The 22,151-nt window shown below is 26.6% G+C and overlaps 5 protein-coding genes across 10 annotated transcripts; 3 read left to right on the forward strand and 2 right to left on the reverse strand.

The window, feature by feature from the left end:
* Positions 1–503: 503 nt before the first annotated feature.
* Positions 504–2,608, forward strand: LOC107995751 (ubiA prenyltransferase domain-containing protein 1 homolog). Its single transcript, XM_017053408.3, has 2 exons — positions 504–514; positions 940–2,608. Exon 2 carries the CDS (start codon positions 953–955, stop codon positions 1,949–1,951), a length of 999 nt encoding a protein of 332 aa, XP_016908897.1. The 5' UTR covers positions 504–514; positions 940–952; the 3' UTR covers positions 1,952–2,608.
* A 659-nt stretch (positions 2,609–3,267) lies between these two features.
* On the forward strand, positions 3,268–6,087 carry LOC107995864 (gametocyte-specific factor 1). Its single transcript, XM_017053586.3, has 4 exons — positions 3,268–3,514; positions 3,645–3,768; positions 3,837–4,008; positions 4,122–6,087. The coding sequence occupies exons 1-4, from the start codon at positions 3,407–3,409 to the stop codon at positions 4,339–4,341; spliced, it is 624 nt and encodes a 207-aa protein (XP_016909075.1). The 5' UTR covers positions 3,268–3,406; the 3' UTR covers positions 4,342–6,087.
* On the reverse strand, positions 5,378–10,838 carry LOC107995863 (ubiquitin conjugation factor E4 B). 2 transcript variants are annotated; one of them, XM_017053584.3, is made up of 8 exons: positions 10,634–10,838; positions 9,640–9,933; positions 9,137–9,541; positions 7,693–9,059; positions 7,462–7,609; positions 6,709–7,395; positions 6,217–6,538; positions 5,378–6,147 (listed from the first exon to the last, which is right to left on the reverse strand). In XM_017053584.3, the coding sequence occupies exons 1-8, from the start codon at positions 10,655–10,657 to the stop codon at positions 6,083–6,085; spliced, it is 3,312 nt and encodes a 1,103-aa protein (XP_016909073.1). In that variant the 5' UTR covers positions 10,658–10,838; the 3' UTR covers positions 5,378–6,082. The 2 variants fall into 2 exon arrangements, with proteins under 2 accessions (XP_016909073.1, XP_016909074.1); XM_017053585.3 differs by having other exon boundaries at positions 10,590–10,659.
* A 977-nt stretch (positions 10,839–11,815) lies between these two features.
* On the forward strand, positions 11,816–13,435 carry LOC107995866 (cytidine deaminase). 2 transcript variants are annotated; one of them, XM_017053588.3, is made up of 3 exons: positions 11,816–11,958; positions 12,367–12,408; positions 12,487–13,435. In XM_017053588.3, exons 1-3 carry the CDS (start codon positions 11,922–11,924, stop codon positions 12,774–12,776), a joined length of 369 nt encoding a protein of 122 aa, XP_016909077.1. In that variant the 5' UTR covers positions 11,816–11,921; the 3' UTR covers positions 12,777–13,435. The 2 variants fall into 2 exon arrangements, with proteins under 2 accessions (XP_016909077.1, XP_016909076.1); XM_017053587.3 differs by having other exon boundaries at positions 12,367–13,031.
* On the reverse strand, positions 13,020–21,752 carry LOC107995862 (serine/threonine-protein kinase mTOR). Of its 4 annotated transcripts, XM_017053582.3 has the most exons (7): positions 21,356–21,751; positions 15,003–21,287; positions 14,775–14,917; positions 14,502–14,642; positions 13,810–14,434; positions 13,481–13,661; positions 13,020–13,329 (listed from the first exon to the last, which is right to left on the reverse strand). In XM_017053582.3, exons 2-7 carry the CDS (start codon positions 21,223–21,225, stop codon positions 13,314–13,316), a joined length of 7,329 nt encoding a protein of 2,442 aa, XP_016909071.1. In that variant the 5' UTR covers positions 21,226–21,287; positions 21,356–21,751; the 3' UTR covers positions 13,020–13,313. The 4 variants fall into 4 exon arrangements, with proteins under 4 accessions (XP_016909071.1, XP_061938244.1, XP_061938242.1 ...); XM_062082260.1 differs by having other exon boundaries at positions 13,020–13,661; positions 21,364–21,752; XM_062082258.1 differs by having other exon boundaries at positions 13,020–13,661; positions 21,356–21,752.
* Positions 21,753–22,151: the final 399 nt, after the last annotated feature.

The following is a 22,151-nucleotide window of genomic DNA, read 5'->3' on the forward strand; positions in this document are numbered from 1 at the left end:
AATATTAAAAAAAATTAAGTATTTTTATTTTATAAACATATATATTTAATTTTTTAAATATAAATATCATATATGTATTTATTGATATATTTAAAAATAATAGAATATTGCTTATTTAAAAATTAATAAGAATATAATAAAAATATATGTATATAATCTATAATTGTACAATATTCTAATAATTAAAAAATAAAAAATAATTAGATATTTCTAAATATTTTTTGTGAAAGTTAAATTTATTAACGATATTGTTGATTTTATGAGAAAAAAGAATATTTTAGAGAGCGCCACGTGCATATTAATGAAAACACGTCATCGTCATATGTAACAACATATAAAAAGAAGAATTCTTCTTTAAATAAGAATTTCAAATTTAACTATGTGAAAATTGTTTTTTTTTTTTGCATAATTAATAATTTTCTTATTAACTAATAAATACTTAAAAAATGTAACAATTTTGAATACAGTATGGAGATTATTCTAACCTAACATTTTCTCTTTAAACGAATACTAGGTAAGTTCATTTAATTCTTATATATTTATTTTAAAGAATAAATTTCTTTATAAAATTATGTAATGTTATAAAAAATAATTATATCAATAATTCATTTTCAATTAATAAAATTCTTTCTATTCTGTAGTAATACTACATACAGTTATAAATCTTTAAATATATATTCTGTATATTTTTTGTTGACAAAGAATTTAGTTAAAGAATTTAATTTTAACTTTCTTTTTAAATTTGTTAATTATAGAATTTATTTTTATGTAATATAATTAAAAATTAAAAATATACTAGAATAAGATTCTATTAATGATATATAAATAAATTTTTTTCTTTTTTTATTATATAAGCTTGATTCATTATTAATAGAAAATACAAATATTATGTTATACTTATTATTATATAATAATATTATTGATTTGTTTTATTTGTAGTAAAATACAAAATATGATGTCCAATGGTATTTGGGTTTCTACTAAAGAAGTTGGAGGAAAATCAATGTCAAATAATACAAATTGTTCACCAATATCATCTTCAACATTAAATTCTCCACTTATGAAATTGTCTTCATACTTCTTAGCTGTACGACCTTGGTCATTAAGTGCTTCATTAATGCCAACACTTCTTGGATCTGCATTAGCTTATCGATTAACAAACATAGCAAATTTTAGCTGGATATCTTTTATCCTCACAGTATATACAGTTTTTTGTGTACATGGAGCTGGTAATGTAGTAAATACATATTTTGATTATATAAAAGGAGTAGATAGCCGGAAAAGTGATGATAGGATATTAGTAGATCAACTTTTATCAAAGGATGAATTAGTTTCATTAGGTGCATTATTATATACAGCAGGATGTTTAGGTTTTGTTCTATTAACTACCATATCTCCTGCAAAAATGGAACATCTTGCACTTGTGTATTTTGGAGGTTTATCTTCTTCATTTCTTTATACAGGAGGAATAGGATTTAAATATATTGCATTAGGTGATGTTCTTATTTTAGTTATATTTGGTCCTATTTCAGTTTTATTTGCATTCATGGCTCAAACTGGTTATATTGAACTAGGTACAATATATTATGCTATACCTCTTGCTCTAAATACAGAAGCTATTTTACATAGTAACAATACCCGAGATTTAGAAAGTGATAAAAGAGCAGGAATAGTAACATTAGCTATTTTAATAGGTCATACTGTATCTCATGTTTTATATGCTTTTTTATTATTCACACCATATGTAACTTTGGTGGTACTTGCATTAAGGTATTCTATATGGTTTCTGTTACCCGTTATTACTTTACCAACTGCCTTCAAAATAGAAAAACAATTTAGAAGCCCTCATATGATTCAGAGTGTGCCTAAGCAAACAGCTAAATTAAATATGTTTCTGGGCATTTTATATGTTATTGCTTGTTTACTTGTCGATCCTCTTCCCTATTTGTAACATACTTGTATAATTATTTAAAGAAACTCAATGATTCAAATAATTATATGGGCAGCTATTAGCCTATCTATGTAATTTTATATAAATCTTTCTTATTATATTTGGATTATTATAAATTATCTAAAATCAATTGATATTATTCAATCTTGCTTCTTAATTTTATGAAAAATTAACTTTTATTAACTTTTTTCATATAAATATTATTATGTATATTATAAAACATTTTTTTTACTTGTATTATATTATGAATATTCATAATACAATAAACATTTGGATATATCTTTCCAATAATATAACAATCTTTGATATGTACAAATTACATTGTTTAAAATCTTGAATTTGTACTTTTAATTTTTCCAGTGTGTATAATTAGTGTAATATTTTTGCACATAGGATAGGAATAAAAAGAATATAAATTTATAAAATTATAATTATTTAAATATGTTTATATAATAATTTATTTCAATGTTTAGAAATTAAGTAATATTATTTATGAAAAATCATGTGCATAGCTTTTGTAATTTCGAAAATGTAAGAATTAAGAATTTCGGGAATAAACTTCGAAAATTTTCATGTTTTATAAATTAATAAATTTACAAAAAAATATAATAAATTCTTATAGCATATTAATAATAAATTAATGAAATATATTATTTATTTCATACATATTATTATTTCATCATTTTCTGTTAACATAAAAATTTATAATATAATTATTATTATTATAAATTATTTACGTAAGTTTGTCTATAATTATTTTGTTATATTTTTGTTATATTTTTTAAAACTATACAATGAATGCAAATAAATCAAAAAATAATTAATATCAAAAATTAATTTTTAATATTTTCAACTCTTGTTTGAAATAATATTTTATTTTTATATCTCAAAGAAATGAGATAAAAAATTTAATCTTTATATTAATATCAATTATATATATATATATATATATAAATGATTATATATAAAAATAAATGAACAATTATTTTAATCTTTGATTTATTTTGATTTATAAACTAAGAAATGTAGTGTCAATGAGAACAAAATATATCTAGAATATTTTCTCTTTTACTTATATTAAAATCTAAATACATATATAATAAATTAAATTGAATTTTAACTTGAATCATACATATATATATATATATATATATATATATATATATATATATATATATATATATATATATATATAATCATAATATATAGAAAAATTTATATATATATATATAGTTTCTATATATCGTAATATTTTTTATAACAATTTTTTTTAAATTATTTCTCGATACAAATATAAATCGATTATATATCGATTTTTATATACTATCGATTTTAAGCAATATATCGAAGAAATAATTTCGATCATAGAAAAAAATTATTAAAACATAAAAAAACATTCTTATTATTGTTTATACATTCTTGTATATTTAATAAGGTATTTTTAATAAACTCAAAATGTATAAATGTCTTACGCTCCATGATCCGATTATAATATGTCCATATGACAAAAATCATTTTATCGCAAAATCTCGTCTTCAAAAGCACATTGTCAAGTGTGAAAAAGTAAGTAAATTAATTATAAAAAAAATATGAATATATCAGTCTTTTGTTAATTTTAACGAATAAATTTAATTTTTTTACAAAATAATACTCATATCATCAGTTATATAAATATATTAAATTTTTAAAATAGCGATATCCTGAACACTATAAAGTTATGTGTCCGTATAATGCTACCCATCGATTATTTAAGGAAGAATTAGAAGAGCATATCACTACGTGTTCTGCTCGTAATGTGTTAAATGAAATATATCCAGGTTTTTTTTATATTTTATTTATAATTTTCTCGTATTTAATATTATTGTTAAGATATTATATTTCATAGAAACAAAAAAACATGGTGCAACAAATTTTGAGATATATTCAGATCTTTCAAGTACAATAGATTGTACAGAAAACTGGGACATAGAAATTAATGATAACTCTGTTATTTTAACTGAAGAAGAATATTCTATGGATAACAATACAAAAACAATTAATATAACTATTGATTCAAAGTAATAATTTAGTTCTTATCCTAATTATATTAATTTGTTACATATTTATTATCTTTTTATTTTTTTTATATAATTATAAGAATTTGTCATTAATCTCTTGAATTTATATCAAGAAATGAAGAAAGAAGTAAAGATTCCAAACCTATAAGAGCTCCTCGTGGTTTTTCTGAAGCTATGTTGCGAGAAGCAAGTGAAGATTCTTGTGTTGAAGATTTAGAATCTATAGTTAGTTCAATGGGAATTGGTCGGGGAAAAATTATTCAGAAGAATAATAAATTGAAATTAGTTGGAGTAGGTAGAGGAAGAGCAATAAACAATCTTTCATTAATATAATTAAATTTCATTTAATTATATTAAATAAAAAATATTAAAAAACTGAAATCTTTATATTTTTGCAAGTAAAATAAACTAATATTGTTTATTGTTTTTCTATATAATCTATTACATATAATTTACCATTTATATGTATTATATTTAAATATTTGTTTAATTTCTTGATATTTTTTTATTTTTATTTATATTTACATATATAATATGAAAGATTTCTCAAAAAAGAATTATGTTTTTATATATATTCTTTGTAAAAACAAATATATATTAGAAATATTAATATGTTATTTGAATTGAAAAATGGGCAAAAATTACAATGGCAGTTAATATATATTAACAATACTTAATTTTCTAATATTTTTAAATGTCTTTTTTTTGTAACCTGAACTTCATCAATTTTATATAATGAGAATATTAATTTAAACATTAAACATTTTGAGATTATAATACACTAAATGAGAATATAATAAATAACATTTTTTAACAGTTAATAATAATAATAATAATAATAATAAATTTAGAATAATAAAAATAATTTAGAATTACATGAATCAACATATAATTTATTATATTTTCAAGTCATTTGAATTATATGGAATATCTTTTATGTTTCGAATTTATAATTAAAATAAAATTCATTTTCATTTTAAAATAATCTTTAACATTATTTAATGATAAATTTATGTAATATATAATTTATAATTAAATTTAAAAATATAATTATATAAATATAATTTATAAAAACAAACTTTTAATTGATATGAAAATTATAAACTACAATCATACTTTTAAAAAATAAATATTAATTTTAAAAAATTCTTTTTTATAAACTTTTAACCATTTTTAATACCATTTTAAGAATTTAAATGAAAATATATACTTCAAGTTTTGAAGTAAAAAAACATTTAAATTTGTAATAAAAAAGCATAATTATAGTAAAAATGTTAAAATAATTTTTTAAAATTTCACATTGAAAAACAAAAAATATTTTTTGGATGGAATTGTTTTAAATAATATATTATTATATACACAAAACAAATCTTTACTCATGAAATTTATTGAAGGAATAGGCATGATACATTTACCATGTACATCTTTAGAAAGAATTAATCGCTGCAAATTATTTTTTTCTATTGTGCAACATTTCGCATGTTTAAAAAAAGACTTTAATATAATTTTTTTTTTAATATTTTATCATTTGTATATGAATCATTTACATAAATTTTGCATCAAATAATGTCTTCTTTTTTATTTTCATTTATAAATTATCAAATATTAAATAAAAAAATTTAAATTGATGTTAACTTTTTTGTCTCTATGCTGTTTAATTTATTATTCTTATAATTGATCATATGTTTTTAATTTTTCATTTGCAGTCTCATGTATTTAGAACGTACAAAGGAACAAGTGCTAACTTTGTAAATAAGATTTTTTTGGGTATTGATGTTATAAACCAGCAATTATTTACAAGTTTTTTAAAAGTATTTTTTTTTCCTTTAAAAGTAATATGCAACTGGTTACATAGCTGCAGTCTGTTTAACTGTCTGTTTTAAGTATTAGACAGTAATGTATTAAAACTGTAAATTTATTAAGTGCAATATTTGCACATTAGCGAGATCATTGCACTGTATTCATTTGCCATAGAATGATATATCTATGGACTGATACAATATATCATGTAGTAACATTAACTACACAATATCGTGATGTTTCTGAAAAATGATTATTGCAATAAAATCATAATTTATATTTTTGTCGGTTTTTTCTTTTGCTGTTTCCACATTGATATTCTTTTCTCCAAATCAGGCACTATAAATATGCAATAATTAATTATCACATAAATTTTTTTGTATAAAAAAAATTACTTTATTTACTCACTTGGTGTAAGCATATCTTCACTAAGAGGTTGCCTACTAAAAGGATCTGTAGCACTATTGAGAAGATGTCTAATAATAACTGCTTTATCCATAACAATGCCAGATGGAAGTTTAACAGGTTCTTCCATAAGTGTATCCATAAGTGGATCTCGAAATTCTTCTGGAGCATCACCATAATCTGCATCACGTGCACGATTATCTCTTGCTATATCTGCAGCACGTTCAGCAAGAGCTACAAATCTTTCAATCTCTATAATAGACTTGATTACTGATCTTTCTAACTTATTTGCAGCATCAATAAATAATTCCATACAAAATGAACGCTGCAATTATAATATTTATTAAAAAAAGTTTTTTATATTATAGATTTCATTTATTATATTATTATAATATATATTATTTATAATATTATTTATTTATTAAATATATATAATTTTTAATATTATTAATGTATTTATATTATTAATATATTATTAATATATTGTAAACTTACTTCATCAGCAGCCAAAGCAGCGGCAAAAATCTCACAATCAAGATGTAAATATATGTCAACTAATTGACTAAGTAAAGCTCTTGGTTCCCAACCGTATTTTTGTGGTATTCGTACTTTTAAGTTTTTACATTTAGGACCACATAATTGTTGTAGATTAAAATTTAACATGGCACATAATCTTCCGACTAATTCTGGCCGTAAAAATGGTTCTGTGATATCATCTGTTAAATATTGAAACATAGCAACGGTTTCCTTCGCCAAAGTGAGATATGACCTAGCTTGTCTCTCATCTGCTGCCAATTGTTTCATTCGTGAATGTTGTTGTTCACGGGATAATGCAGACCATGCTTTAAGATCGGACATCAATTCTTGAATTTCGTGAATACGTTTTAATGATTCTAAACTTTCATCGAGTAAAAATGTGGTATCATTCATTAACATGTTAATAAATTTTACAAATTGATTCCCATTATTGCTTTCATCGATGATCGACTTTCTATGTACCGGACTATCCCACATAGATTTCAATATTAAACTAATATGATAACGAATGGAAAATTTATCATAAAATTCTGAACTAGAACCGGTTGTTTCAACATCTGTATAGAATTTCATTAAATATGAGGCTAATAATGTTCTTGATATAGGATGTGCCATTATTTGATCATGAAGAGATTCAGTTCGTCCCTAAAATTAAAAATTATGAGATATTATTTAAGAAAATATAAAATTTTATTTTTTTTTTATATTTACCTGAACATTAGGATTTATTACAAATAGTACTTCAATAATTTTTGCTATTAAATATGGATTTCGTATACAATGTGGAGTACATACTACTACAAGTAACCATGTAATGAGGGAATTATCCATATTATTTACTATTACACTAGGACAAAATCTATAAGAGATAGAAAACAATAATAATATAGTACATTAGTAATAATAATGTAATAATAAAAATAACAATAAAACAATACTTACTGAAGAGTAAATAATACAAATTCTGCAATATCTTCGACATACCATTCTGGTAATGCTGTAAATTTTTGTGGAACCTCCTGTGGCAAAGGCAGTTCAGGAATAGGATTTCCTGGTGAAGTCTGTGTCAATAAACTTAGCAGAATTTCTGCTACAGAAATATAAAAGTGTAAACACCTTCTCAATAAAACAGGATCGATTAATCCAGCATCTGTGTATAATTTCGATTTTCCGAGATGTTTCAATTGCTCCTTGCATCGTTCTATCAATTCTTTATTACGGCTAGCGAAAGGACTATCTTTCCATTGTGGTTCAGTAGCTTGTAGATCATCGAGCATTTTTTGCACATCACGTAAAGTCCTCAGCTTTCTCTGGTATTTCTGTAAAGCCGGTAACAACGCTATATGGTGACAATGTAGAGTAAGGAACCAACATTGTGTTGGAAACTTTGGCTCGACCCACTTGTGTGTCCTCTCTAAATATTTCAACCAATCAGCAACTTCTTGGCACGTAAGTTTCAGCCTTGTATCGTTTTTTATTTCAACAAAACTTGCTGGATGAAATGGATATAATAGATCTACTGTGTCCAATTTGATTTTCACAGAAAGTTTTTGTAATACCGACAAGAGATTCAACATAAATCCATCTCCCGCAAGAGAAAATTCTTCCGTTTGTATTTGAGCACGTTTTTCATTGTAACGTAATAATGTCGCTAAATATGTTAACATAGCTTCACGGCAGTTACTACTCGCAAGTATCGCATGAAATATCTTATGAAGTGATGTTCTGATACTTTCTAATTCTTGTTGTAATGTTAAACTTATTGATTTATCGACGAATAGATTACCACTGAAGAATCTTTCAGCTACATCCAATTGATCCTCGGCGAATACAGAAACTGATAAAAACGGTCCCAAAAGAGATGTTGTTGTAATTTCTTTACCAGCAGCTGACGTCATAATATCAGGTAAAAATTGAATTTGATGGACAATTAAACGACATATTGGTCGTATGTTACTACTCGGTCCGCAGCAAATTTCTATTAACTCTTCTAATGCTTCAATCGGTCTTCGATGTGTATTTCTAATCAAACTAGCTTGCTGCATCGAAAGATATAAGCCTTGCAAGAGTGGTGTAAAAATTTTGTTAAATATTGCTGAATTCGTATGTGTTCTTGTTACAAGTTCATGTAAATAACCACGAGGTAAACTTTGCGAGAGTACAGGATACAGAAGTGGTGTCATGGAAAACGGATATGTAGTTGAAGACTGAGAAATACCAACTAGGCCTTGTAACACAAGACTGGAATATTGAACACATTGTGCTCTTAGAACAGCCAAAATATCAGATAATGGTGGTATACTTGATTTCTATTTATAAAAAAAAAATATTATACTTGTTAAGATACAAATATATTAATAATTAAAAATATTAATATAAATTATACCTTTGGATGATTTCGTTCTTCAATTGCAACTCTTGAATAACAGTCTAATAAATAAATGAGACTTTTAGGTTGTGATGATTTACAACAAATATCACAACGACAAAATGTTGTAACTGGACTTTGTAACGGACTTGCTTGACTATTTGGACTATCTTCTCTATCTGAAGAAGTATCTATATTAATTTCTTTTAAAGGATCTTCATCTCTCATAAACATGCATAAGACTTCCATTAATGCTTGATTAATGATTTCTGTGGCATCAATGAATTTTGTTGATAATGCATATATTGCCATTTGTGGTAAGAATATACAACCCTCTGTAGGTTCTTTCCATGATATGCATAATACACGTGATATAACTGCATGTATTTGTTCTGTAGTTATTTCTGTGCTGGAACTTGTAGTCTAAAAAATAAACATAACAATAACAATAATAATAATAATAATATTTTTTTAATACATATTTTTACATTTCTTTTATAAATACAAATATTTATATTTACACGTGATCTTGGCTTTACTTCTTTTCTTTCAGATTCCTCAACTTCCATATTTTCAATTCCTGAATCTATGTCAATAGCAGAACTACTACATTGTTTATTAGTATTTTCTTCTATTTCCATTGGTAACTCAGGATTCTGAAATTGCTGCTGTTTTAATGGTGATATTATTTGATCTGTAAATGTTTTAGATGGACCAGGTGTGTTTGGAGAAACAGGATCATTATTATGACTTATATTGACTGTTGAATTAAAGCTGTCCAAGCCTGCTAAACGAGCCATACGTCTTCTTCTTACCTATAATTGAAACATTTGATATTATATTTATAATTTTTTAATGTTTTGTTATTTTTTTACAAAAATAATTTTTTTAAAAAATAAATAATATAATTTTTAGAATAATTTCTCATATTATTAATATTTAATAGAAAGATAGAAAAATATGATTCAATAATCAAAACTATGTAAGATATGATCAAAAATTTATCATATTTATATCAAAGACAAAGAATAAGAATGAAAATGAAAAAAAACTTTTATAAATATAAAGAATACATTATCTTTTTAAATAAATTTTATATTAAAATAATCTTTTTAATATATCATCATGAAATACAATTATGAATACAATTTTTATTTACATTATAAAAAAAAGAAATAAACATTGTAATTAATATCTCAACAAAAATTAAACAATTATCTTAATTATATATTAATGGAAAAAATTAATTTTAATTTGTTAACATTATATAATTATTTTAACACAATACCACAGTAGAAAAAGTGGTACCACAGAAGCACTTTACAATTATTGTCTGAAGTCTTGCTGATGAGACTTCTTTTTATCCTGTTATTTTTTCTTATGTTCTTGCCTATCATGTTCCATTTCAGCATAAAATTAGGAAACAAAGCAAGCATAAAGCGAAAGGAAGGTAACAACAAAACGGACTTACGGACGCTATTGAATAACGATTGAAAACGGTGCATTGGTACTCACTTCCTCTTGGCTTAATTCGCTCATGGCGATTTCTTTATTTTTTTTCTTTTGATGTCTTTAACCTCTGACACGATCACTTATGATCACACGTTTGTTGATATTATAAAAATTCTACGAAAAAAAATGTCTTCACTGTTCGAAAAATTCTGAACGAGATACGTCAAAAATTTGGACAGCCACTCCACATCTGTTTGCGTTTGGACGTGAAAGCAGCAATTCTACACTGCGTTACGGATAATCACTGTTAAGCTGCGTCGATTCTTCAAAACAGCTGAGCAACTAATATAAAACAGAACGCTCTCTTGCATTGATAATGGTAACTAAAGTTCAATCAACATCTGCGGGTTATGTAGTGAAACAATAGTAAGCAAAGGGAATTTATCATTGTGTAGTAAAAATGATCAACAATATAATCTGATACTCTATATTTATATATATTTATCAGATCACTATTTTAAATAATTTCTTTAAATTAATCACATTGTATTGACTGTTTGTAAATTATGATTTTAATCTTTCTTTATCAATATCAATAATTTAATGAATTATATATAATATAAGTAATATTACTAAATATTACTACTGAAATTTTTAATTTATAGTAAATAGATTTAATCATTCAATTGATTATATTATCAAATATTGTTACTATGCTTAATCATTGTCTCATATTATCATATAAAAAATATAAATTATATTTTAAAATATATATATTAAAATATGTATATTCTATTTATTATTTTAATTCAAATTATTTGTTATATATATAATTTCTTATTAAATTTTTATCTTTAAGGTTAAATAAAAAATTGAATTGTGAATATTAGAACGATATTATTAAAATTTTTTGATCAATAAATATTATTATTAAAATAATAATAAAATGTAGAATTTAAAAATAACTTTTGATACCTCTTAATCTTATACTTCTATTATATTTGTTAATAATTATTGTTAACAATTAAAAAATTGATCGAATCTGATTGGTTACTTTTTAGATTCAATATAATAATAATATTGACTAATATTATCTCGCTCTTCAGATAAAATCATTGCACGACATGCGTGTATGAGCGAACAAAAGTATATAATACAATACTTGATAATAGTATACTTAATCATTTGCATAGTTTTTAAAAAATTTATAATATATATGTTTGTTACGTGTATCTAAAAATATTATTTTTGACAAGTATCAAAATAGTATTGAGTATTAAGATAATGGTTTTCTAAATAAATATCAAATTAAAACATTAATTTTTTACGATATTTAATAATACATACTATAATGAGTTCAGAAGAAATTATTGATTTTGCGAAACTAGGTAAACATAATATAATATTCATATTTTACTAATTTCATTATCCATCTCTCTCTCTCTCTCTCTCTCTCTCTCTCTCTCTCTCTCTCTCTCTATCTATCTATCTATCTATCTATCTATCTATCTATCTATCTATCTACCTCTCTATCTATCTATTTATCTATCTATCTATCTATCTATCTATCTATCTATCTATCTATCTATCTATCTATCTATCTATCTAGCTATCTAGCTATCTAGCTATCTACCTATCTACCTATCTACCTATCTACCTATCTACCTATCTACCTATCTACCTACCTACCTATCTATCTAATTATCTATCTATTTATAATATTATATGTAATATTTAACAAAAATTAGACATAAGTTATTAGTATCAATTCTTTTTTTATTTACAATATTTTATAGAACCAGATATTCAATCTTTGATAAAGAAGACTATAGCAGTTCGTGAGTACTCTTATTCACCCTATAGTAAGTTTAAAGTTGGAGCTGCAATACTTTGTGATGATGGATCCATTTTCACAGGATGTAATGTAGAAAATGCATCTTATCCTGTGGGAATTTGTGCAGAAAGAACAGCAATTGTTAAAGCAGTGTCAGAAGGAAAAAGAAAATTCAAAGTTTTAACAGTAGTAGCTGATAAAAAAAATAATATTTTTACCACACCATGTGGATTTTGTAGACAAGCTATTGCAGAATTTGGTGACATACCAATTTATTTAACAGGACCTGATATGAAAAATGTGTTAAAAACGACATTAAGCAATTTGTTACCTCATGCTTTTGGAATTGGAAATGCAAAATTATTGCAATAAATTTTTAATGAAAGAGATTAAATCATGTATATTAATATTTGTTAATATTTCTTTAAGTTCATTTATCTTATATATTAATTATTTTATCAAGACATATTCTGTCTTTTAATGAAAATATATAATTATTGTTGTTTTGTATTATATGAATTTGTCTATAAAAATTTGAATGAATGACTGTACTAATGTGCTAATTGTGATGTTAGTTTTTATATATACAAATTTCAATAAATACAAAGACAATCCTTAAGAAAAAAATATTGTTACTATAATCTTATTCCTGAGTAAATTTTTTCTATGTTTACATAAAAACTGATTATTATATAATTTTTGAAGTATGTTCTTTCTAATTTACATTGTACTTTATAAGCAAGAATAACATAAGTATTATATACAATCAATATAATAATATAGCTTATATATGTACATGTTCTAGTAGTATGACATTATACATAATTATTTCTTAATAATAAAAAATGCAAAAACAGGAACAAGACTGCACATGATATATGTTAAGTCCCCATCTACGAAAATTTTTGTTTACCAAAAGGGACACCTGTAAAATAAATAATTTTATTAGTAATGATTAATAATAATTGATCATTTATAAAAAAATGTATTATTTATATATTATATAATTAACAAATAAATAATGAAAATCACTTATGATTTTGTAATATATTGTAAATAAAGTTATAAAAAAATACCATCCAATATAACATTGACATAAATTCTCATTATTGGTAGCTTGTTGAATTAAAAGATCAACTTGACGTTGAACACTCAATGTTTCTTCATGAGAGAAATCACGTCCCGTTAATTTATCCCTTACTCTTGTAATAATAGCAAGGGCTTTTTTGTTTAATGCCTCTGGTTGATTAGTATCACCTATGATAATAATAAATTTTTGTTCATTTTTTATATTTATAATTTATAATTTTCAATTATATATTTATTAATTATAATATTTTGTTTATATAATTTTTCCTACTTAAAAAATAAAAAAACTTAAATTCCATACAGATAAATAGTTTACCTCCATTTTCAACACTACATGGTACTCCTTTCTTTGGTAATGTGGCAGTAAGAGAATCTAATGCATCGCTTTGCTCTTGATTGCTGCTAGCACTCATTCCCTGAGCATCAGATCTTTTACCTTTCAACGCAGCATTGTCCATTAATCGCCAATTTAATAGAGGATCGTATACAAATGCTTCTAATACTGCCATTAAACTATCCTTATTACGATGTAACACTGACATTACAGATTCACAAGTTCTTCTATATGTGCCCTCGATTCCCGTTACTTCCATTGCATTGATTAACATTCTTGTTAATCGAAATGGAATTTTCTCAGGAAATTTCTCTCGAGTCATGGCCACTTCAAAACAATCTCCGAAATCGATATGTAATATTTTTCCGCTTAAACGATCCAACATCAAATTAGATGGATGTCGATCACCAAGACCAAGAATATAGCCCACCATAGACATTACAGCGAGAGAACGTGTATAATTTGTTCTACGATCAAACCATACTTCGCTTGATGGTGACTTTAACCAAAGAAGCCGCGATAAATCATCACCATATGTATGCTCAAGAGCATGTTCAAATACTTCAACTTTTTGCATAAGCATAAGATGATCATAACCTGGGGCCATCTAAAAATCAAATTGTTATAATTGAATTAATTAAAATAAAATATTAACACATAAAATATGTACTTACTCTTAACATTATTTTATGTTCTATATTTAATAGTATTTTTTTTTTTTCTCTATAATCTCTGATAAGTGTATGTAATGTATCACAATGCGGTACCCAACCAATTAAACCACTATTTGTGGACAGTGGAATTACTGCATACCTCTAAATATAAAATATCAAATTTAATTGATAAAATTGATAAATTTTAATATTATATATTTAATAAATTAATTATTTGATTAATTATTTGATAAATACTATATTATAGAATTTTGTTTTTTAACATATATTTACTTGAATAGTAAGATTTCTTCTAAATGTATCTGGATCATGTAATAAAAGAGTATTGACTAGACCAAATAATTGCATTACACGTTCATCCTGTCTGAGATCTTCATGTCCTTTCAAAAGGAACATATAATCTTTACCATTACTACCTGCAAATATTAGACATTTAAGAGATTTTATACATTTTATTCAATGTTACATTAAATTATCTAATGAAATTCAAAGATTACTGACCTTTTATACATAATTTTCGCGGTCGCTGTTTGCTGGTTATTACTTGCATGGAACTATGTATACTTGCTATTCTAACTATTGGCTGTCCCGGACTATAACTTCCCGGTACAGCTAGTTCTAAATCCCTACAAAGAAGTAATTTAGGACTAACATATTGAAGTTCTAAACTAGTTAACTGCGGTAATTGTCGAGATATTCTTCTAAAGACATGATAATATAAATCCCAAGCTTGATTCAAATCTCGAACATTGCGTGAAGCTTTATATCTGCGACACCATTCTTGTGCTTCCATTAAATCTCTGCCATAAGCTTGATTAAAGGACGTTTCTTTCAAAGTCTGTGGACCTCTTTCTAACATTGCATGTAAAGGTTCCAATGTATCAAACATTCCTCGAACATTTCTTTCGCCGAAATATAATCTGCTAGCTTCTTCTAATCCTTCATGCCATAATTCATGCCAGAGAATTGCAACTCTAATTAATTCATCACTAGCCATCATTGCTTGTTGTACTAATGTTGGACTATGTTCACACATATTTTTAAGAATTTTATTAGCGGCAGTCTTTCTAGCATGACTAGCGCTTTTCGACGCTACAGTCAAAGGATAAACCAAAGCTTGTGGATGCGTTTTTCCAATATCTATTAGAAGATGATGTATGCATCGACCAACTAAAGCTCGGGGTGTGTCTATTCTTGCTATAAGTTGCGGAATTACTTGTAACCAAGTATTGATTTCAATTAAACGGATACCTTCGACAATAGCTTCATATACCTCTGGCCATTGACCATAATCAAACCATAAGGTCAATAAACGAAGTGTATCTTGTAAAGAATTACCATGAGAAAGATTAATAGATCTAAAAAATCCTTCAACTGCTGGTACAGTAAATTGAGATATATACTGTGAACTAGAAAGATTATTATGAGTCCCATTTCCTGGAATATTCTCAGTATTTGAGTCACCTTGCTGATGTTTATAAAATAAAACTGTTTCAAAGTTAGTATAAGCGAAAGCATGCCATGCTTTGTACCAAGTAGGATCATGTTCTGTAGCTGCAGCATAATAAGATAGCACAGCTGGTATAGAATGTTCATTTATGCCTTGCAATGCTTCTAACCATTCTCCAAGCTTTAAATAACATCTGGCGAGTAATCTTTTTCTTATTTCCTGTTGCTTCTCATCTTCTTGATTGACTACTGATAAAGTTGTCGGTTGTAAAGACATCTGTACAAATCTTTGCAGTTGATTGTATGCTTCTTCTCGTTTATTTGCTACCCACATATGTTTACAATAAGCAAATGTTACTTGAGGATGAGTGGTTGGTAATGCCTGGTCAGGAGTTAATGAAGGATCTGTTCCAAGTAACATAACTAATGTTTTATGACATAACATTAAGCTACCACTTTTTCTGCAAAGACTAGCATATTTTAACCACGTATACATATCATCTTGAGGTGAAACTACTAATGTATGAACCTGTATAATCTTTTGCCAATCTTCAACTATTCTTTGTCCACCTTGAAGCCTTTCCCACCACATGGACTTAATGGTGGATCTTCTTTCTGGGACTAATTTAAATTGTATCACTTCCTCTAATTCTGCCAATTTTTGGACTTCTACCATAGCATTATAAGCTCTTTGATAGCTTTCTCCAGCCATAGCAGTCAATTCTGTATCTAGCAAATCTCTAGCACTATCAATAAGTTGATGGGCAATATTGTATTGTTCATCATGAATTGCTAAAACAGCTCTATAAAAGGCACCATCCTGAGTATCCTTTGGTATTAAAGAGACATATTTTTCCATACTTTCCCATTGATTTAAACCCCATGCTGCAGCTGCTGCCATTCTAGCCATTCTCTGTTTAGTTTCATCATTTTGATGAGACCATTGTTTGGTAGCAACATCATGCAATTGTCCCCATTCTCCAAGAGCTTCCAAGCAACGCATTTCACCTAAAGTCGATTCTACATCTGTAGAATCGCTTTCCAGTCTTTCTCTATATAATTGTAAAGCTTTATCCCAATTATGTAGTTTTTCATACCAACGAACTTGCACTTTTAGATCTTGCTGATTATTCTGATTCATAACATATTCAAGTAAACCTTCTGCAGCTTCTTTTTGCTGAAGCTTGTTATTAATAGAGATTAAAGATTCAAAAACATTACTATTCCTACTCTTATGAAATTCATCTTCTTTATAATGTAACGCTTTTGCGTAAGCTCTACAATGCATTGCTCTTTCACCTAAAATTTTATTGTCTAAAGGTAATGGTCCTTTGTCACAATGTTCCATAAATTCTGCTAAATTTAATATTGTTTGTGTTATCTCTGGAAGATCAGGAACCATTAATGCTTGTTGTAAGGTTTGTATAAGTTCCGCCTTATAAGTATCGTCCAATTCGGTCCAACAAGAAACGAAAGCCGCATTAAATAAATCTCTAGGTAATTTGGAATAGGTCTGTGCAAGAGCCCAACATGATCTTAGTGCTGGTGACGGTGATTCTTTGAGCAAACCAATCGACAAACTTCTTAGCCATTCCAACCAATCATCCTTCGAAACTCTTCTTGTTGCAGTCCAGGCTTTTTGAAGATTCGAAGCAGACACGTGTAATCTTTTAATCGTAGTTGTGTCAGATGATGTTAACGATAAGTCACGATTTTTATTTCTTGAATGTCGATGTCTCATTAATAGATAATCTTCACCATCAGCAACAGTTGTTTCTGTCAAAATTTTATCAATTAAAACTTCATAACGTGAATTAACAATTTTATGTTTCGTCATAATTTTTTGTACTAATAAGATAAAGATCTGATATTTTTTTCCTAATTGTATCACTAATGCACATAGTGTATCCATTGCTGTATTTCGTAATTCTGGACACTGATCTAGAGTTCGTACTAAAGGATGCACAATTCTGGATGCAAAATCTGTAAAATCTAATGTATCTGCTAGATGATCAACAGTTTCAAGCGCTACTTTATTTACAGTTATTGGGCAATCAGTAGCATGAAATAATTTTACAATTGGTGGTAAAACTAAATGAAGATAATTATCCAAATTATTTCCAAATTTTTGAAGTGCTTGAAGAAGTTTGACTGTGACTGATTTATCTTTACTTGTGTCATGTGTTAAAACTCTTAATATTTGTGGCATTAATTGTGGTAAATAAATTTTAAACTCTGCACCCAATGCAACAGCAATGTGCTCAACTAAAAGTATCAGAGTACTCTGTAATGGACTATTCACTGTCCAAAATTCTTTAATTAAATTAAATATATCATCCAAATAATTTCTAATATGCTGTTTCACAATGGCAATAAGAATAGCCAATTGTTGAAATAGATATTCACGAAAATTAACATCTGCTGTACGAACTACATTAAGGAAACTTGGCATCACTTGAGAAATATATGGAACACATTTAATTCCTAAGCTTTTGAATATAAAAGTTACAGCTTGAACTACCATAGTATGATGTTGCGATAATGTTGGATCACGAATGATTCTCATAAGAGTTGCAATAGCAATAGCTGGATAATATTCTTCTAAAGTTGAAGAGGACATGTTGACCAACATTTCGCTAGTAGTTAAATCTTGTGTATTTTCAGCTTCACTTTTAGTATCAGCCATAGAAGTAAGGGTATCCAATTGAGAATCAATCTGACCAAGATTCATTTTATGTTTGTAAGGATCTAAAGCACCTAATAATCCAAGAACTCTTATAGTTTCTCTTCTAATAATTAGTTGTTGTTCTGTTTTTAAAAAATTTATCAATACATCTAGTAATGAAGGATATTGCATATATGGCTTAACAACATGTCCTGTACTTCCCACTAATTGTCCAAGAACCCATAAAGCAACTCCTCTTTTTTCTGGAGAGCTTGCGTCGACTAGCATTTCAAGCAATATAGAGAGAAGTTCAGGCATCCATTGTTGCATTTCAGCACCATTAACTTCTGCTAAATCACCAATAGCGCGTAATATAGCTAAAATTACACCAGGATTTGATTCAGGCTCCTTTAATTTTGGAACAAGAACTTTTAGAATAGGTTCCATATATGGTCGAATAAGTCTAGGTGCACTGACTACTAAATGATCCAACATTCGTGCAGCTTGTTCCTTGTTACGACCCATACCTGAATGTTCTAATTCAGTTAAAAATTGTATAAGTGTTTTACGTAAAGAAGGCATAACATATGCTGGATTCATTGTGCTTAATCGTCCGATTGTGCGAATTGCTAATTCCCTTATTTCAAACATTTCATCATTCATTGCAATAAATAATGCGGAAAGATTTTCTGCTTGTGCTAAATGAATATCAAATGAATCATCCAGAGAAGCTAAAACCCAAAGTCTTACATCAGGATCTGTATCTGTTATACCTACAACTAATAATTTTCCAAGAACAGTAGAGACAGTATTAGTCACTGTAGGTCCAGGTTGATTTAATGCTAATCGTAATAATCTTGAACATGTTCTTACAGCCTCCAATCGAACTTCTGCTTGTTCAGATGTAAGAAAATGATCAGCACATCGCCTTACAAATTGCAAAAGTGGATTGCCATCAAAATTAAATGTTCCTAAAGTTTTCAAAGCTAAAACTGTAGATGGAATATCCACTTCAGTTGGAGGACCAGATATAGGACTAGTTGCAGTCCATGGTGCACCAGGATGTCTTAAGGGTTTCTGCATCAAAACTTGAGATAACATTCGTAAAAGTCCTTGAGATATATCAGGTTTTAATGATGGAACACTATGAGCTAGTTCTCTGAGAGAAGTTGTAAGAATAGGACTTAATCCAGTCTGTAACATAGATTCTAACAAATCTCTCACATCTGCAGCTATAACTTGTTTTACTGCATGTCCAAGTAAAGTTATACAAATGAATACTGCAGGCTCCAAAGATGCTCCACGTTTCTTAGTAGATGTTTCCTTAGAAGGTAATAAACTTTTGATCATTTCCATAATTTTTGAAAGATAAGGATTTATTGAATCTTCTACTGCAACTGCTATAAATCCAATTGTTGTAAATGCAGCATATCTATCTTTTTCTCTACTACGTAAAGTCATTAGAAGATATGCTAGTGATTCTCTCAAATGATCTTTTGTAAATTTTTCTTTATTAAATGCTGCAAGTCTTGGTAATAACATCATAAGAGCATGTTGAATATGTGGATTTCTAGATATTCTCTGATTCATTACATCATTATATATATCATCTAATCGTTCTTGCATTAAACAACGACATACTGCAGATTCATGTGATGGATATAATGTCTGTTGAGAATTAGTCGAATTTTGAGAAGAATTAGACCATTTAGATACTATTGTTGTTTTTAATCGAGGCATTAATGACAATATGTCATTCTCATTTTGTTGAGTAGAACAATTCAATCGTTCCATTAAAGCTTCATAATTTTTTTCCCATTGAATGTTACTACATCTTAGTAATTCATTTAATATTAACAGTGAACCATGTATTCTATCATCTCTATTTACTCCTCTTTCTCTAGTATATATTTCCTCAAATCCTGTTACTATTTCATCATAGCATTGTTTGTACCATTGTGATTTGTGCATTTGTTTTGCTGTTTCCCTCTGTGCAGTAACAACTAAAGCAGCTCTTAATGCTTCAACAGCACCTTCTCTTATCACAGGTTTTGGATCACGTATTGCATTAAATATGAGTTCAAAAAATGGTGTCACTTGTTGAAAAAAATATGTTGGCATAGAAACAGCAAGTTCTCTTAAAACAAGAACAGCAGCATGTCTTTTACCTTCATGTCTATCACCACCAAGCCATTCAAAGGCACGCTTTACTTCAAATTCTACATATTCTGCTGTATAAGTACCAGAAACTAATGCTAGTTTACCAACTGTTTTAGCAGCTAATTCCATAACACCCACATCGTTAGAGGGTAATAAATTTCTTAAATAATTTGCAAATCTTATAGTTCTTGTATTAATGTTTCCAACATCAGCTCCAATAAGGCAAACTATAGCTAAGATACCTCCTTTTTTTTCATTTACATCTGAACCAGATACCATTTCAAATATATGATGATTAAATTCATCCATAAAAGCTGTAATTTCTTCCTGTGATACTTCACGTAGTTCTGTTTTGACATAGAGACATAGATCTCTAGCTGCTTTGTTACGTATTTCTTCATTTCTGGATTTAAGTCTTTGAACAAATTGTTGTACAAGTATACTTGACATTGTTAAAAATTTTTAAATGCCAATTCTACAATATTATTTTTATAAATCTTCACGTATGTTATCTAAAAAAATAACATTTTTAAATATGAAAAAAAGTTAAGAAAAGATATAAATTAGTATTATTTCTCACATATCTACTTGACATCACACAAATTTTGCGTTTGATAATACATCATTTTTGTGATTGTCATTATTTCTTTTAATTCCTTGATGTGTGATTAAAATTAAATGTTTTCAATCACATTATTACAGTACGTCTGTCATATAAATTTTTCATGTTTTGATACTCGTCAATTACGAGTCAAATAAATAATAAATCGAGATCTCTTATTCTTTTATTTGTGTGTCATAAACACACAAATAATTGAATTATTTCAATGCCATTAATTTAGTAAATTTATAGTAAATATAGAAAAACAACTATGATGCGTTGTTCGAAAGAACTATCTTAAGTTTATAACCTCTACATTGGTTAATAAGAGATGCTCAACTAAATTGTGTGCTTTGAATACTCCCCCACTCTTTTTCATTAAATATTCGTATATGTTTCCTATTATTTATAATTCATATCTAGTTTATACTATTGTAATAAAAAATAATAAAAAAAAATATTTAATAGAAAAATTTTTAAATTATTTAGTACACCAATAAATAAAAGAAATTAAATATTTTAAATATGTAAATAAGATTGATAAATACAAACTTATATCAATTTTAATTTTATTTATATATCTTATAATCGAAATAAATGTTGCAAAATTACTATAATATTACAAAGCTATTAATTCTATAAGTATTTCAATTTAAATTTGTTATTAATGTTTCTAAGAAAGAGAAAGAATTTTTAATGAAATAGCTAAACTTTAAGATTATTATTTTTAAATTTCATAAAATCAGTTATTTCAAAATTATATTTTTATTCAATA

This window comes from Apis cerana, linkage group LG11 (assembly GCF_029169275.1).
Source record: "Apis cerana isolate GH-2021 linkage group LG11, AcerK_1.0, whole genome shotgun sequence".
Lineage (NCBI taxonomy): Eukaryota > Metazoa > Arthropoda > Insecta > Hymenoptera > Apidae > Apis > Apis cerana.